Source organism: Mastacembelus armatus, chromosome 8 (assembly GCF_900324485.2).
Source record: "Mastacembelus armatus chromosome 8, fMasArm1.2, whole genome shotgun sequence".
NCBI lineage: Eukaryota > Metazoa > Chordata > Actinopteri > Synbranchiformes > Mastacembelidae > Mastacembelus > Mastacembelus armatus.
In genome coordinates, this window is record NC_046640.1 from 8,570,042 (window position 1) to 8,586,943 (window position 16,902).

General features: G+C 37.1%; 4 protein-coding genes across 7 annotated transcripts in view; all 4 read right to left on the minus strand.

The window, feature by feature from the left end:
* Positions 1 to 12,700, minus strand: part of LOC113140992 (amine sulfotransferase-like) — a 29,731-nt gene extending 17,031 nt beyond the window's left edge. Inside the window, exon 1 of the mRNA XM_026325155.2 lies at positions 12,588 to 12,700. The gene's annotated coding sequence lies outside the window, so the exon portion shown is untranslated. The remainder of the gene's footprint in view (positions 1 to 12,587) is intronic.
* Positions 406 to 3,431, minus strand: LOC113140997 (amine sulfotransferase-like). The gene is made up of 5 exons (XM_026325165.1): positions 3,189 to 3,431; positions 1,656 to 1,782; positions 1,053 to 1,147; positions 785 to 956; positions 406 to 704 (listed from the first exon to the last, which is right to left on the minus strand). Exons 1-5 carry the CDS (start codon positions 3,429 to 3,431, stop codon positions 595 to 597), a joined length of 747 nt encoding a protein of 248 aa, XP_026180950.1. The 3' UTR covers positions 406 to 594.
* LOC113140996 (amine sulfotransferase-like) lies at positions 2,423 to 6,690 on the minus strand. The gene is made up of 6 exons (XM_026325164.1): positions 6,448 to 6,690; positions 5,573 to 5,699; positions 5,203 to 5,297; positions 4,935 to 5,106; positions 3,503 to 4,854; positions 2,423 to 3,394 (listed from the first exon to the last, which is right to left on the minus strand). The coding sequence occupies exons 1-5, from the start codon at positions 6,688 to 6,690 to the stop codon at positions 4,745 to 4,747; spliced, it is 747 nt and encodes a 248-aa protein (XP_026180949.1). The 3' UTR covers positions 2,423 to 3,394; positions 3,503 to 4,744.
* LOC113140995 (amine sulfotransferase-like) lies at positions 6,596 to 14,562 on the minus strand. 4 transcript variants are annotated; one of them, XM_026325160.1, is made up of 9 exons: positions 14,431 to 14,562; positions 14,024 to 14,172; positions 9,697 to 9,902; positions 8,793 to 8,919; positions 8,423 to 8,517; positions 8,155 to 8,326; positions 7,945 to 8,074; positions 6,762 to 6,836; positions 6,596 to 6,653 (listed from the first exon to the last, which is right to left on the minus strand). In XM_026325160.1, the coding sequence occupies exons 2-7, from the start codon at positions 14,163 to 14,165 to the stop codon at positions 7,965 to 7,967; spliced, it is 852 nt and encodes a 283-aa protein (XP_026180945.1). In that variant the 5' UTR covers positions 14,166 to 14,172; positions 14,431 to 14,562; the 3' UTR covers positions 6,596 to 6,653; positions 6,762 to 6,836; positions 7,945 to 7,964. The 4 variants fall into 4 exon arrangements, with proteins under 4 accessions (XP_026180945.1, XP_026180947.1, XP_026180944.1 ...); XM_026325162.1 differs by lacking the exon at positions 9,697 to 9,902 and adding an exon at positions 13,710 to 13,915; XM_026325159.1 differs by lacking the exons at positions 14,024 to 14,172; positions 14,431 to 14,562 and adding exons at positions 10,008 to 10,166; positions 12,588 to 12,713.
* Positions 14,563 to 16,902: the final 2,340 nt, after the last annotated feature.

Sequence of the window (16,902 nt, forward strand, 5' to 3'; positions counted from 1 at the left end):
CAGGGTGGACCCCTGCATTTCACCCAAAGAGAGCTGGGATAGGCTCCAGCAGATCCCTGTGACCCTGGTTAGGAATAAGCAGGTATAGATGATAGATTGATTTTCTTGTGTTTAAAAACCTCCTGGAGTCTATTTTATCTGGGGCCACATAACTTTATTTATATTTGATATAGAGACAAGATGAGACAGTTTGAAGGTGCTGATGTGGAGCTGTAATACAAAGGAATTTGTAAAAGTACATCGTCAATTCAGATAAAAAGTTAAAAAGACTTTTAGTAGTATAACAAACCACACATTTACACAATGTTGGCAGCAAAGACTGGTGTGACAGTCTGACAGGTAATGAGCCACATGTAGCACAAACTGGTTTTCTTTTGTTTTTGCATCCACTTAATCAGATTAAAATTTGCATCTCTATTTCTGGATAAAATGTTGACTCCATGACACCTCAGGTTAAAAAGACATGTCTCGTGTTTTTGACTCACACAACACACATTAACTGTGAGTAGAGCCAGGTCTCTGTTGGTTTAATTCTGTATATGAGGATTTTGAAGCAATACAGAAAATGACAGGCCTTATTTGTTAATGATCTGCTTATTCCCAGATGAACTTCAGAGACAGGTCACCAAGTTTCTCCTGAAGCAGGTGATCCACTCTCTGACTCTGAGCAGCAGTAAAAATGTTCTTCCAGTCACCGACCTGACCTGCAATGACAAAACTGAAACTCTGCCCTTTATTTCTGCTCATATGATTCTGCACAGGAGCTGCAGTTTTCTTACATTACCTTTGCGCATGAAGTTCCCACTGATCTTGTCTTGAGGTATAAACTCATAGTTTGCTTTTGGGTCTTTCTTCATGTTTTTAAATGTAGATTTTTCTACAACTTGCTCAATGTCTCCTTCACTGAGGTTTTTCCCTAAGAAAGTGCAGATTTTAGTCACTGCTGCCTTCAGGTCCTGTAGGAGAAGCAGAAGACCAACAGAAAATAATTAAAACTGATGAAAACATTATTGGATTGTTTTCAAATGAACCAGAAGAAAGAACATCTTTACCAAAATCATCTCCTCATAGGTGAGGAAGAGGATGTTGTACTGCTCTTTCTTTGTGTGCCACTCCCTGATGTGGTCAAACCAGGATCCTCCTAAAACTGCACAATTGAATGAAATATCTATTAATATAACATTTGATTTAACTCTTTCAAAGTTTTCTTACATACAAATGTTTAGCAATGCCAGTGCTGTGAAACAGGGTCTGTCAGTCCACTGCTTTGTTACAGACTGAAATATGTTGACAGCCAGTAGGTAGACTGCCTGAATGTCTGTATGGAAATCCATGTTGACTAGACAGGAACTGACTCTTAGCACAATATATTTCTTTTTCAAGATTCACCAGGGTTTATTGTCATTTCAAAATATGACTCACATGTTATTAAAGAAGTACTAAAGTCCCAGTAACAGCAGTAATGAAATAAAAACACTAGAATATAACACTAAGCAAAAGAGCAAATAAGTACAATGAAACAAAACAATAAAAAAATAGAATCAAAAAATTAAGCAAGAATAAGAAAGTGCAAATTTTAAAAAGTACAGATATGTACTGATAAATGGATTTAAATATTCACATGAAGAGGCTGCAGTTTGTGGTTGGTATCTCACCGTATCCTGTCAAATACTGCTCCAAAAAGTGCTCAAAGCTCTTGGGAGTCTCCATATCAGCCCAGGCATTGCTGAAGTGGTAATAGGACACGATGTTGTCCTTTGGGTTACGCATCACATAAATGATCTGAGAAACAAGCAATGTTAGATAAATTATTTTAACAAATAGACTCAGAGAACAAACTTAAAGGTTTTAGTCAATTTTACTTGAACAAGGAGGAAACTGTCACTAAGCACACAGAGCGCAGAGTGAGAGATCACTGACTAGGCACAGCCAGGCACATCTTTTTAATGGTCAGGCACAGGATGAGATCAAGTGAAAACAAAGAGCGGAGACACTCCCCACTTCAAATATATATACTATAATGTCATAGGTCATGTGAACAGAAAGAGTAGTCACTCTCACCTAAAAGATATATAGAAGTATGATACTGAAAGTCTTTTATCAGTAAGTCAAAATCAGAACAAGCTGCTCAAAAAGAAACGTTATGTCTGTACATTAGACAATAGGCCCTGTTCAGCAGTGTCCCAATAGGTAAAGTAAGGATTTGATTACTCAGATTACTTGAGGATAAACCATTTTCTCTAACAAACACCAACCAGTTTAGCCTGATCCAGTACACACTGGTCTCTATTTAATGACACCTTATGTTTTTAGTTTACTTATTTTTACCTGTGCTAAATCAACAATTTGAAAAGACTAATATGATTCTGACTTTGTATCTAATAATTAAAGCTGAGTTTATCAAATAGTTAATGACAGAATATTGATGTGTAGCTATTTTTTTAATAATTGATTCATCATGTAAATACATTTTTAAACAAATAAATAATGATTAATCTAACTTCTTTAATATGAGTTACATGCTGCTTTTCCCAGGCTGTTGTACATTACATTGAATTTATATACTTGGATTTTAAACTTAGACTACTTTGACTGAACATGATTTAGGCTTCCCGATGAATATGTCTGTTCTGTCATCTTATTTATATTTGTGATTTCTGAAAAATATTCTTTATCAAAGCTGAGTGAAACTTATGTTTCAAATGTTCGTTAAATAACTTAACGGGAAAACTCAAATCTTCATTTGAAATAGCAAAGTAGGTCACAAGAACTATTTTCAGATAGAATTGTCAGTCTGGTCATTTTGCACTAAAACAGGGAAATGTATTCTTAATATACAGTACCAGTCAATACAAGTCAGTAAGAAATTGACAAGTATGTGGGATTAGACACTGTGTTATCATAATGTCATATGTACAACACTGACGTCTTTCAAAATACATCAAAAAATATATAAACTTACAGCATTTTGTACAAACACACTGCATGTCCCAGTGAAATGTTGGTGAGGAATGAAAAATTGATACCATCCAAACCTAAACTGTAAAAAATATCATCTGATATTTCTTATATAATAAATTAAGTATGTTGTACAATCTTTTATTATTATAGTAATAAGTCAATTACATTCTTTATATAGATAAGATACATTCTTTTATATTCTTTATATTCTTGTATATAATATAGACCTTTCCCTTCTTGTCCTTTAGTTCTGGAGGCATGAGGGCTGGGGTCAGGTGGGAGGTAAATAGTCTTGGAGAGGGTCGCAGAGAATAATCTTCATGATCCAGTCTGTCCTCCAGCCACGGCATCTGTTGAAAATTGTTTTCATATTCCTTCAGACCCCCGGCCAACTCACAGATAGAGATGATGATCTGCTGAGTCCATATAGTGCCTGTGAGGGGGAACAGTTTTGAAAAATCACACATCATCAGTGAATCTGGTCCCAGCCAGGACAGAAAACCAGGAACACAGATTGATAGTAAAGAGCTGTTTCACTGACCTGACTTTGGATAAGTGACGAGGAATATGTCACTGTCTCGTATTTCAAAGCTCTGCAGTGAATCAATGTGCTCGGCTGTTGTCAGACCAAGGAGAAAGATATAGTTTTTATATCAGCAGAGATGTTCAGTGATCTGCTCCATGTTTGTTCTGATTCATACTGAAAAATGGGACTGTCAGGAATAAGAGGAAAACAGCTGGACTCTGGACTTTGTGCAGGTTGTAAAGTGTTTGTCTCTGCATATAAAGGTATGAAACACTGACTGTGGGGTGCACACTGACACCAGCAGTAAACTTTAATTATAACAGTGTCACCCTCTTAAATAATGGCCTTACTCATATTTTCAAGTTTTTCAAAAAACAGAAAAAAATGAACCAAATATAGACTTTATGATATTTATGAATTCACACAAAATGGTTGACAACAGATGACTACTGACATACAAATAATGCTGTCAGGCAATTATGTAACATAAGAGGATTATTATGATGATTATGATTAGATGACTTAGGCCAATTTTTGAACCTGCCTTTCTGACTTACGCAATTTTGAACTGGAGTGTGTGACATCAGCTAAACAGTGCACTTATTTTCATCACCAACAGGCAATGGGTCCTGTATTATTGCAATACCTTCAGTAGCCAGGTGGATTTCATTCTTTTTGAAGTGCTGCCATCTTGAAAAGCTTATAAAATTGCCTGAGTCAGTTAAAATAAAAAGGCCTGAGTCACTTTGTTGACATAGGTCATTATACTACAGGGCCAGAATCACATGACCTGTTCAAGTGAGCATGTAGGTGATTTTATCAGACATGGCTGACAGAGCTGACTTAGGCAAACAAATCATTTTTGTCAAAAAATGACTCAGGCCATTACTTTAAGAAGGAGACAACAGGGTTTATGATCAAGTGTTTAAACCTTCTGCAGTCAGTTTTATTCAAAGCCATATAACTGTATTTATATTTCATGGAGACACAAGCTGAGAAAAACTCTGTGAAAATGAACACTTCAAATTTAAGAGGGAGGCACATTGTTAGTGTGACATGACATTTCACTAGGCCTAGACTTCTAAGGGTTAATCATTTTTGACTGACAGATCTATGGCACAGGCGAATATACTGATCCTGTCTGCAGACTAACACACATTAACTGTGAGTAGAGCCAGGTCCCTGTTGGTTTAATTCTGTATATGAGGATTTTGAAGCAATACAGAAAATGACAGGCCTTATTTGTTAATGATCTGCTTATTCCCAGATGAACTTCAGAGACAGGTCACCAAGTTTCTCCTGAAGCAGGTGATCCACTCTCTGACTCTGAGCAGCAGTAAAAATGTTCTTCCAGTCACCAACCTGACCTGCAATGACAAAATTGAAACTCTGCCCTTTATTTCTGCTCATATGATTCTGCACAGGAGCTGCAGTTTTCTTACGTTACCTTTGCGCATGAAGTTCCCACTGATCTTGTCTTGAGGTATAAACTCATAGTTTGCTTTTGGGTCTTTCTTCATGTTTTTAAATGTAGATTTTTCTACAACTTGCTCAATGTCTCCTTCACTGAGGTTTTTCCCTAAGAAAGTGCAGATTTTAGTCACTGCTGCCTTCAGGTCCTGTAGGAGAAGCAGAAGACCAACAGAAAATAAGTAAAACTGATGAAAACATTATTGGATTGTTTTCAAATGAACCAGAAGAAAGAACATCTTTACCAAAATCATCTCCTCATAGGTGAGGAAGAGGATGTTGTACTGCTCTTTCTTTGTGTGCCACTCCCTGATGTGGTCAAACCAGGATCCTCCTAAAACTACACAATTGAATGAAATATCTATTAATATAACATTTGATTTAACTCTTTCAAAGTTTTCTTTTCTTCTTTTTCAAGATTCAACAGGGTTTATTCTCATTATAGTACTGGGAGACAGGTACCTCAAAATTGTCTATTGGTGTAATTGTGGAGTAAATAATCATTTTCTAATCTTTTAGTCATTTTATCCTGATAATTTCAGTTCATTAGCACTGTATTCTATCTTTGTCTTTAACATCATCATCAACAACCAGAATGAGGAGTTGGTATCTCACCGTATCCTGTCAAATACTGCTCCAAAAAGTGCTCAAAGCTCTTGGGAGTCTCCATGTGAGCACAGACACTGCTGAAGTGGTAATAGGACACGATGTTGTCCTTTGGGTTACGCATCACATAAATGATCTGAGAAACAAACATCCAACCAGTTTAGCCTGATCCAATACACACTGGTCTCTGTTTAATGACACCTCATGTTTTTAGCTTACTTACTTTTACCTGTGCTAAATCAACAATTTGAAAAGATTTCTATGATTCTGACTTTGTATCTAATAATTAAAGCTGAAATAGTTTAATGTATCAATTAGTTCAATGACAATATTGATATGTAACATTTTTTATATAATTGATTAATATATATATATATATATATGTATACACACATACTGTATATGTTCAATATATATATATATATAATTGGATTTTCAGTATAGAATACCTTTAACTGAACATGATTTAGTCTTCCCAATAAAAGTGTCTATTCTGTCATCTTAAATATATTTCATGTGTTCAGCATGGATGACTGAAAAATATTCATTCAAGTGTTCATTAATTAACTGAACAGGAAAAATGAAAGATTAATGAATTATCTCAAATAGCAAAGTAAGTCAATAGAGAACGATAGCTTACAGCATTTATTACAAATAGGCTACATTTGTCCCAGTGAAATGTTGTTGAGGTACAAAAAATCGATACCATCCAAACCTACACTCTAAACCATTTTTGTAAATAGTATCTAATGTGATGTTTTATATATAATAAATTCTATTATGCATTTTCTAGAATATTTTATCACTATAATAATAAGTAAATTCCAATTTTTTATATTTTATTTTCCTAGTAATGCTGTGCTTGTATAAAATAGGCTTCAGACCTTTGCGTTCTTGTCCTTCAGTCCTGGAGGCATGAGGGCTGGGGTCAGGTGAGAGGAAAACAGCCGTGGAGAGGGTCGCAGAGAATAATCTTCATGATCTTCACTGTACTCCAGCCACGGCATTTGGTGACAATTGTTTTCATATTCATTCAGACCCCCGGCCAACTCACAGATAGAGATGATGATCTGCTGAGTCCATATAGTGCCTGTGAGGGGGAACAGTTTTGAAAAATCACACATCATCAGTGAATCTGGTCCCAGCCAGGACAGAAAACCAGGAACACAGATTGATAGTAAAGAGCTGTTTCACTGACCTGACTTTGGATAAGTGACGAGGAATATGTCACTGTCTCGTATTTCAAAGCTCTGCAGTGAATCAATGTGCTCGGCTGTTGTCAGACCAGCAGCAAAGTTGAAGTTTTTATATCGGCAGAGATATTTAGTGATCTGCTCCATGTTTGTTCTGATTCACACTGAAAAATGAGAGAAATATTTTGTATATTGGACTGTCAGGGACAAGGAGAAAACTCTGGACTCTGGACTTTGATTTGTGCAGGTGGTAATGTGTTTGTTGTTCATGTAAATGTCTGAAACACTGACTATGGGATGCACACTGCCACCAGCAGTAAACTTTCATTATAACAGGGTTTTTGTTGTAGGGCAGCATGATGGATTAGTGGTTAGCACTGTTGCCTCACAGCAAGAAGGTTCCTGGTTTGAAACCCATCAGGGGCCTTTCTGTGTGGAGTTTGCATGTTCTCCCTGTGCTTGTGTGGGTTTTCTCCAGGTACTCTGGTTTCCTCCCACAGTCCAAAAACATGTATGTCAGGTTGATTGGTGACTCTAAATTGCCCATAGGAGTGAGTGTGAGTGTGTGAGGTTGTTTGTCTCTATGTGGCCCTGTGATGGACTGGTGACCTGTCCAGGGTGGACCCCTGCCTTTCACCCAAAGAGAGCTGGGATAGGCTCCAGCAGATCCCTGTGACCCTGGTTAGGAATAAGCAGGTATAGATGATAGATGGATTTTCTTGTGTTTAAAAACCTCCTGGAGTCTATTTTATCTGGGGCCACATAACTTTATTTATATTTAATATAGAGACAAGATGAGACAGTTTGAAGGTGCTGATGTGGAGCTGTAATACAAAGGAATTTGTAAAAGTACATCGTCAATTCAGATAAAAAGTTAAAAAGACTTTTAGTAGTATAACAAACCACACATTTACACAATGTTTGCAGCAAAGACTGGTGTGACAGTCTGACAGGTAATGAGCCACATGTAGCACAAACTGGTTTTCTTTTGTTTTTGCATCCACTTAATCAGATTAAAATTTGCATCTCTATTTCTGGATAAAATGTTGCCTCCATGACACCTCAGGTTAAAAAAACATGTCTCGTGTTTTTGACTCACACAACACACATTAACTGTGAGTAGAGCCAGGTCTCTGTTGGTTTAATTCTGTATATGAGGATTTTGAAGCAATACAGAAAATGACAGGCCTTATTTGTTAATGATCTGCTTATTCCCAGATGAACTTCAGAGACAGGTCACCGAGTTTCTCCTGAAGCAGGTGATCCACTCTCTGACTCTGAGCAGCAGTAAAAATGTTCTTCCAGTCACCGACCTGACCTGCAATGACAAAATTGAAACTTTGCCCTTTATTTCTGCTCATATGATTCTGCACAGGAGCTGCAGTTTTCTTACGTTACCTTTGCGCATGAAGTTCCCACTGATCTTGTCTTGAGGTATAAACTCATAGTTTGCTTTTGGGTCTTTCTTCATGTTCCTAAATGTAGATTTTTCTACAACTTGCTCAATGTCTCCTACACTGAGGTTTTTCCCTAAGAAAGTGCAGATTTTAGTCACTGCTGCCTTCAGGTCCTGTAGGAGAAGCAGAAGACCAACAGAAAATAACTAGAACTGATGAAAACATTATTGGATTGTTTTCAAATGAACCAGAAGAAAGAACATCTTTACCAAAATCATCTCCTCATAGGTGAGGAAGAGGATGTTGTACTGCTCTTTCTTTGTGTGCCACTCCCTGATGTGGTCAAACCAGGATCCTCCTAAAACTACACAATTGAATGAAATATCTATTAATATAACATTTGATTTAACTCTTTCAAAGTTTTCTTTTCTTCTTTTTCAAGATTCAACAGGGTTTATTCTCATTATAGTACTGGGAGACAGGTACCTCAAAATTGTCTATTGGTGTAATTGTGGAGTAAATAATCATTTTCTAATCTTTTAGTCATTTTATCCTGATAATTTCAGTTCATTAGCACTGTATTCTATCTTTGTCTTTAACATCATCATCAACAACCAGAATGAGGAGTTGGTATCTCACCGTATCCTGTCAAATACTGCTCCAAAAAGTGCTCAAACCTCTTGGGAGTCTCCATGTGAGCACAGACACTGCTGAAGTGGTAATAGGACACGATGTTGTCCTTTGGGTTACGCATCACATAAATGATCTGAGAAACAAACATTCAACCAGTTTAGCCTGATCCAATACACACTGGTCTCTGTTTAATGACACCTCATGTTTTTAGCTTACTTATTTTTACCTGTGCTAAATCAACAATTTGAAAAGATTTCTATGATTCTGACTTTGTATCTAGTAATTAAAGCTGAAATAGTTTAATGTATCAATTAGTTCAATGACAATATTGATATGTAACATTTTTTATATAATTGATTAATATATATGTATTATATATATATATATATATATATATATATATATATATGTATACACACATACTGTATATGTTCAATATATATATATATATAATTGGATTTTCAGTATAGAATACCTTTAACTGAACATGATTTAGTCTTCCCAATAAAAGTGTCTATTCTGTCATCTTAAATATATTTCATGTGTTCAGCATGGATGACTGAAAAATATTCATTCAAGTGTTCATTAATTAACTGAACAGGAAAAATGAAAGATTAATGAATTATCTCAAATAGCAAAGTAAGTCAATAGAGAACGATAGCTTACAGCATTTATTACAAATAGGCTACATTTGTCCCAGTGAAATGTTGTTGAGGTACAAAAAATCGATACCATCCAAACCTACACTCTAAACCATTTTTGTAAATAGTATCTAATGTGATGTTTTATATATAATAAATTCTATTATGCATTTTCTAGAATATTTTATCACTATAATAATAAGTAAATTCCAATTTTTTATATTTTATTTTCCTAGTAGTACTGTGCTTGTATAAAATAGGCTTCAGACCTTTGCCTTCTTGTCCTTCAGTCCTGGAGGCATGAGGGCTGGGGTCAGGTGAGAGGAAAACAGCCGTGGAGAGGGTCGCAGAGAATAATTTTCATGATCTTCACTGTACTCCAGCCACGGCATTTGGTGACAATTGTTTTCATATTCATTCAGACCCCCGGCCAACTCACAGATAGAGATGATGATCTGCTGAGTCCATATAGTGCCTGTGAGGGGGAACAGTTTTGAAAAATCACACATCAGTGAATCTGGTCCCAGCCAGGACAGAAAACCAGGAACACAGATTGATAGTAAAGAGCTGTTTCACTGACCTGACTTTAGATAAGTGACGAGGAATATGTCACTGTCTCGTATTTCAAAGCTCTGCAGTGAATCAATGTGCTCGGCTGTTGTCAGACCAAGGAGAAAGATATAGTTTTTATATCGGCAGAGATGTTCAGTGATCTGCTCCATGTTTGTTTTGATTCACACTGAAAAATGAGAGAAATATTTTGTATATTGGACTGTCAGGGACAAGGAGAAAACTCTGGACTTTGATTTGTGCAGGTGGTAATGTGTTTGTTGTTCATGTAAATGTCTGACACTGACTGTGGGATGCACACTGCCACCAGCAATAAACTTTCATTATAACAGGGTTTTTGTTGTAGGGCAGCATGATGAATTAGTGGTTAGCACTGTTGCCTCACAGCAAGATGGTTCCTGGTTTGAAACCCATCAGTTACGTCCCAGCCCGAATGAGACTTCACATAAGGTTAAAGGATAAGGGAAGGTGGAAGAATGAAGGTAGATGGTACAGCTCACGTAATGAATTTTCTGTTGTGACATTTATTCTATCAATAATAGTGAGAAAACACTGACAACACCATTTCGCAAACAAACAATGAAAGTATCACCTCAAAACACGTTACCATAAGTGAAGTACAGAACAAAACACAAAAGACATTATTTACAATAAACAGCGATTATTAACACAAGTACTCAAAACGTGCAAATGGCGTTTGCACACACACGTAAGTACAAAACTAAGCGTAAAGCTACACACGCAGTCAGAGAGTTTCGAAGTGGGAGAACTGTTCACATAAAATCCCAGTTCACCGCCTGAGTAAAGCTTTTCCGGTCCTTATATACCGGGTGCAGTGATTGAATGGCGCGTCTCAACTGACGTACGTCGTACATCACTAGCCAACTTTCAAGGGTTTACCAGAAGATTGTCAAACGGCACCTCAGGGGCCGTAACAGGGGCCTTTCTGTGTGGAGTTTGCATGTTCTCCCTGTGCTTGTGTGGGTTTTCTCCAGGTACTCTGGTTTCCTCCCACAGTCCAAAAACATGTATGTCAGGTTGATTGGTGACTCTAAATTGCCCATAGGAGTGAGTGTGAGTGTGTGAGGTTGTTTGTCTCTATGTGGCCCTGTGATGGACTGGTGACCTGTCCAGGGTGGACCCCTGCCTTTCACCCAAAGAGAGCTGGGATAGGCTCCAGCAGGTCCCCGTGACCCTGGTTAGGAATAAGCAGGTATAGATGATAGATGGATTTTCTTGTGTTTAAAAACCTCCTGGAGTCTATTTTATCTGGGGCCACATAACTTTATTTATATTTGATATAGAGACAAGATGAGACAGTTTGAAGGTGCTGATGTGGAGCTGTAATACAAAGGAATTTGTAAAAGTACATCGTCAATTCAGATAAAAAGTTAAAAAGACTTTTAGTAGTATAACAAACCACACATTTACACAATGTTGGCAGCAAAGACTGGTGTGACAGTCTGTCAGGTAATGAGCCACATGTAGTTCAAACTGGTTTTCTTTTGTTTGCAACTGCACAATTGTATGAAATATCTATTAATATAACATTTGATTTAACTCTTTCAAAGTTTTCTTACATACAAATGTTTAGCAATGCCAGTGCTGTGAAACAGGGTCTGTCAGTCCAACAGCCAGTAGGGAGACTGAATGAAACTGGAAATCCATGCTGACCAGAGGATTAATTCAATATTTTTTCATGGTCTCCTTGGATTTTCAATTCATTAAACGGCTGAAAAATATTTTTACAATGATTCAAAGTTTCCAGAGGATGAATCCTACGGACTTTGTGATTGGTGTTTGTGATTTTGAGTGAAATGTTTTAAGAACTATTAGATGAACTGGATAGGTTTCATCTGGGTCAATAATCAGCTTAAAAATCAATTTCTACAATACTCCGTCGGCCTTACAGTAGCTGCACTTTGGGATTAGTTGTAATTAACCAGTGTTACCACACTGGTTAACATAGTAAATGTTAACTCTATCAGCTACATATAACACCATGTTTTGTTGGCATTTAGCTCAAAGCAAACAGAACTGCTAACAAGGTTACAGAGGCTTACTAACCTGCTGTAGTTGTATGAGATTCCAGCTAATCTACTAGTTTGCTCACAACCACGAGTTCCCCCCAGATTTTTTTGCACCACTCAGTGACCAGGAAGTAACGAAAGTCTCGTGATAACTCAGAAGAGATTTTATTGGATCATTTATTGCCAATCAAGTATTATGTAATAATAAAACACTGATGGGCAAATAGCCTACTATTTAACTATACTCAAACACGGGATTTTACGATGGCATGAAAAGTATCATAAGTGTTTTATAATTGTACCCTATACAAAGTCCCAAATTATCATATAAGTAAAAAAAGAATAATCATCATTCATTTAGCAATACTGCTGCCACTGCACTCACAACATGATCCTTAATCAATACAAATTTAATACCATGATAAAATTTATTTCTATAAAAATTTGTAACATGTAGAGTCTGGTCAAAAAAGATATTTAAAAGATAAGAATGTGAAAATGTGACAGGCTGTGAGATGATGGGAAAGGAAAGAAAAAAATATGGAGCTGAGGTTTCTTACTGTTGCCGGTCAAATACTGCTCCAAAAAGTGCTCAAAGCTCTTGGGAGTCTCCACGTCAGCGCAGACACTGCTGAAGTGGTAAAAGGACACGATGTTGTCCTTTGGGTTACGCATCACATAAATGAGCTGAGAAACAAACACCAACCAGTTTAGCCTGATCCAGTACACACTAGACTCCAAGCCAAATTTAATTGTTTAATGATACCTCATGTTTTTAGCTTAGACAAATAAATTATAAAAGACCATTGCTGGCAGCAAGAATGATAAAAAGACAGTTAAGATAGCCTATGTTATATCACAAATTTGAGCCAACCTCTATGATTTTAACTTTGTATCTCATAATTACATCTGAAAATGTCAATTTATTGTATATAAATATTCTTATATAATCAACCAACTTGTCACAAAGCCTAAACATCTGGCTTTTCCAGCTTCTACAATATGAAGATGTGGAGCTTTGTTGTACATTACAGTGAAATTAATACATTTGGAACATTAACACCTGTTGCCCAGTGTCAGCTTGGATTGGCCGCAGCCTCTATGAATCGGACAAAGCAGCATACAGCATAGATGGAGAATGGATTTTCAACCAGTGGTTGAGTTGTTGGCATTAACTGTTTTCTTACATTTTATAAACTAAACAATTAACCCGCTGATTATAGTCTACAGACAAACTTTCAGTCATAAACATAATAGTGACTGAACCATGTGCTGTGTGTTTGACAACATATGCTCCTTTTTCTATTAAACTGAGTCAAAGATGTTATATTAACATGATAATACTTTAACTGAACATGATTTATTCTTCTATTCTAAAAGTATTGATTCTGACAGATTATTTATGCATTCAACATGGACATTTGTGAAAAACAAAGATTTTAATTTGCAAGAAATTATTTATTGATTGACAGGAGAAATGAAAATTGAATTACAGTAATTAATTTTAAACAGAAAACCAAATAGAAGAATTATTTTTAGGGTTGAAATTCCTGGCAGTTTCATCATTTTGTGGTACAAACGACAGGGAATGTATCATTATATAACTTTAACTGTTATTTATATTTATATATATATATATATATATATATCCTAGTAGTACTGTGCTTGTATAAAATACAGACCTTTGCCTTCTTGTCCTTCAGTCCTAGAGGCATGAGGGCTGGGGTCAGGTGGGTGATAAATAGCCATGGAAAGGGTCGCAGAGAATAATCTCCATGATCTTCTCTGTACTCCAGCCACGGCATCTGTTTGAGGTTATTTGGATATTCATTCAGACCCCCGGCCAACTCACAGATAGAGATGATGATCTGCTGAGTCCATATAGTGCCTGTGAGGGGGAACAGTTTTGAAAAATCACACATCATCAGTGAATCTGGTCCCAGCCAGGACAGAAAACCAGGAACACAGATTGATAGCAAAGAGCTGTTTCACTGACCTGACTTTAGATAAGTGACGAGGAATATGTCACTGTCTCGTATTTCAAAGCTCTGCAGTGAATCAATGTGCTCGGCAGGTGTCAGACCAGTAGAAAAGTTGTAGTTTTTATATCGGCAGATATATTTAGTGATCTGCTCCATGTTTAATCTGAAAAATAGGACTGTCAGGGAAAACAGCTGGACTCGGGACTCTGATTAGTGCAGGTTATAAAGTGTTTGTCTCTGCATATAAAGGTCTGAAACATTGACTGTGGGGTGCACACTGACACCAGCAGTAAACTTTAATTATAACACAGGGTTTGTGTTGTAGACTGGTGACCTGTCCAGGGTGTACCCCTGCCTGGAATAGGCTCCAGCATATCCTGTCACGTTTGGGAGGAAAATGAGGAAACAAGGGACCACTCACCAGATCTACATGGAAACTATAAAATAGCTTGCAGGTGTTTTCGTCGTTGCAGCGTTTCTCTCTTGCAGGTGTTTTTCTCTCTTGCAGGTGTTTTCGTCATTGCAGCGTTTTTCTCTTGCAGGTGTTTTTCTCTTTTGCAGGTGTTTTTCTCTCTTGCAGGTGTTTTCGTCGTTGCAGCGTTTTTCTCTTGCAGGTGTTTTTCTCTTTTGCAGGTGTTTTTCTCTCTTGCAGGTGTTTTCGTCGTTGCAGCGTTTTTCTCTTGCAGGTGTTTTTCTCTTTTGCAGGTGTTTTGGCCGTTACAGCGCGTTTGCCATTGTCGGCAACCGTAAAAAACAGAACACAGATGAAACAAATCATATAATTAGTCAAGGTGAAGCAGAACAGAAAAAAACAGATCCTGCAGTATTCTACACAATAAAAGCGCAAAGCAGGAAGTCAAGTTTCAGATCATGACAGATCCCTGTGACCCTGGTTAAGGAATAAGCAGGTATAGATGATGATGGTTTGTGTTGCAGTGTTTAAAAAACTTCTGGAGTCTGTTTTATTAAGAGCCACATAACTTTATTTATATTACACGTAGAGACAAGCTGAGAAATACCCTGGAAGTGCTGATGTGGAGCTTTAACACAATGGAATTCTTAACATAAAACATAAACAATAAAATAAACATAAAACAATAAAATCAATAAAAAAAAATTGGCATCAATGGCATATACTGGTGTGACACTCTGTAAGGTAATGTCGAGCCACAGCAGTTTTATGTTTCAACAGTCGTCAGAAATGTGGAATATAGCACCTGGAAACTTGGCATATGCTACAGAAACAGAAATAGTAATTCTGTAATAATTGATCCAGTTTCTTACATTGTGTAAAGCATGAAACAATCATCCAAACCAAATGCTGCTGTGATCTGAGTTCAGTTTCTGTTGACTGAAGCACAGTAAAGTGAAAACAACAGTCTAATCTAAATGCTGAACTCTGAGTAAATGTTGGCTTTTAGTAAATCAACTACAGTAAATGGCAACAAATGTGAAGAGTGAAGGCCCTCAGTTAACCTAAAGCTTACAGTCAATGTTGTAATCTGTTTTAGACAGTGAGAAGACTTTTACATAGTGTTTTGAGAGGTTATCTACCAAGTGTTGAGGTGAAGTCCAGATCAATACTAGCCCAGGTCAGGACTTCCAGCTTTGACAGCTTACATACTAAATATCATACAATGATTTCCATCATAGGAATCATGGCCAATTAAGGATTTCTAAACACAACACTCGAATGAGTGTTTTCACACATACATAAAAGAATAGGAGAAAACGGCAGATGCGTAGTGTTGCCACAAACATTTTATTTTTTATAAGGATAATGAATTAAAGTGCTACTGCTGTTTCTAAATATGATGTGCGTTGTGCGAGAAACATCATACAATACACAATGTTGTGCAAAGTGAATAGGTGTATGAGTGAGTGTACATATATTTTCATATATTCACATTTTACTTTACTGATTTTCATGTATAACCTACAATACGTTTCAATGCCTCTGTGCTCAACAGTCCAGTTCATGTGTCAGCAGCTCTGCACAGTTCACTACTGGACAGAGTAGAGAAACAGACCTAGGGTCAAGAACAACTGCTGAAGCAAAGTAATGAGACTGGCACCTTATTGGATGACAGTAAGCTAATAAATTCTTATTCTCTTGAGAAGTCTACAGTGCTAATGCCACATATTGCCAGATGTTGCCTTGTACCTGTTCTGGCCATTTTTCCTCTTTGGTTTCCTGCAAGTCAGAATGCAGCACTAAGGTACATGGACAAGGAGGAGATCAAGCTTGAACTCACAGTACCATGGGAGAAAGCAAGTGGTGTGTACAGGTTGTGCCCATATAAGTGCAATGTATGGGCTCTGCAGGTCAGTGTCAGTGCAAAGTGTACAGCTTTTCTGGCGTTACTTGGGCTTACAAAGGCAGAATAAGGAAGACCAATACAGAGGCAGCCCAGAGGACAACAAGTAGCTGCTGATCAAAACAGGTGGTTTGTGGCCAAATGCTACAGTGCCTGTAAATTCGAAATGTATGCTTCGTACAGAGTCCTTACTAACACCAGGTAACTGGACCATATCACACCAGTTCCTAGATCACTACACTGGCTTATCTATTCAATTCAATTCAATTTTATTTGTATAGCGCCAAATCACAATACAAATCATCTCAAGGCACTTTACAAAAACTAAAACTAAAAACCCAACAATTCCCTTATGAGCAAGCACTTGGCGACAGTGGAGAGGAAAAAACTCCCTTTAACGGAAGAAAAAAAACCCCCAGCAGAACCGGGCTCAGTTTGGGCGGCTTATCTACTACACACTAAATCTTATTACTAGTTTATAAAGCACTAAATGGTTGTGGACCAAAATATATTCAAGATGTATTAGTTCCCTATGAGGTTTCCAGACCCCTCAGGTCATCTGGGACAGGTCTACT

Coding starts and splice junctions, on each gene's coding strand:
- LOC113140996 (XM_026325164.1), bottom strand. CDS start 6,690: ATGATGTGTGATTTTTCAAAACTGTTCCCCCTCACAGGCACTATATGG. Junction 5,298..5,572: donor GCAGTATTTGACAGGATACG/GTGAGATACCAA, acceptor TCAATTGTGTAG/TTTTAGGAGGATCCTGGTTT. Junction 4,855..4,934: donor TGGGAACTTCATGCGCAAAG/GTAACGTAAGAA, acceptor TTGTCATTGCAG/GTCAGGTTGGTGACTGGAAG.
- LOC113140997 (XM_026325165.1), bottom strand. CDS start 3,431: ATGATGTGTGATTTTTCAAAACTGTTCCCCCTCACAGGCACTATATGG. Junction 1,783..3,188: donor TAAAGGACAAGAAGGGAAAG/GTCTATATTATA, acceptor CTTGTTTCTCAG/ATCATTTATGTGATGCGTAA. Junction 705..784: donor TGGGAACTTCATGCGCAAAG/GTAATGTAAGAA, acceptor TTGTCATTGCAG/GTCAGGTCGGTGACTGGAAG.
- LOC113140995 (XM_026325160.1), bottom strand. CDS start 14,165: ATGGAGCAGATCACTAAATATATCTGCCGATATAAAAACTACAACTTT. Junction 9,903..14,023: donor CGTCACTTATCTAAAGTCAG/GTCAGTGAAACA, acceptor TCCCCCTCACAG/GCACTATATGGACTCAGCAG. Junction 8,075..8,154: donor TGGGAACTTCATGCGCAAAG/GTAACGTAAGAA, acceptor TTGTCATTGCAG/GTCAGGTCGGTGACTGGAAG.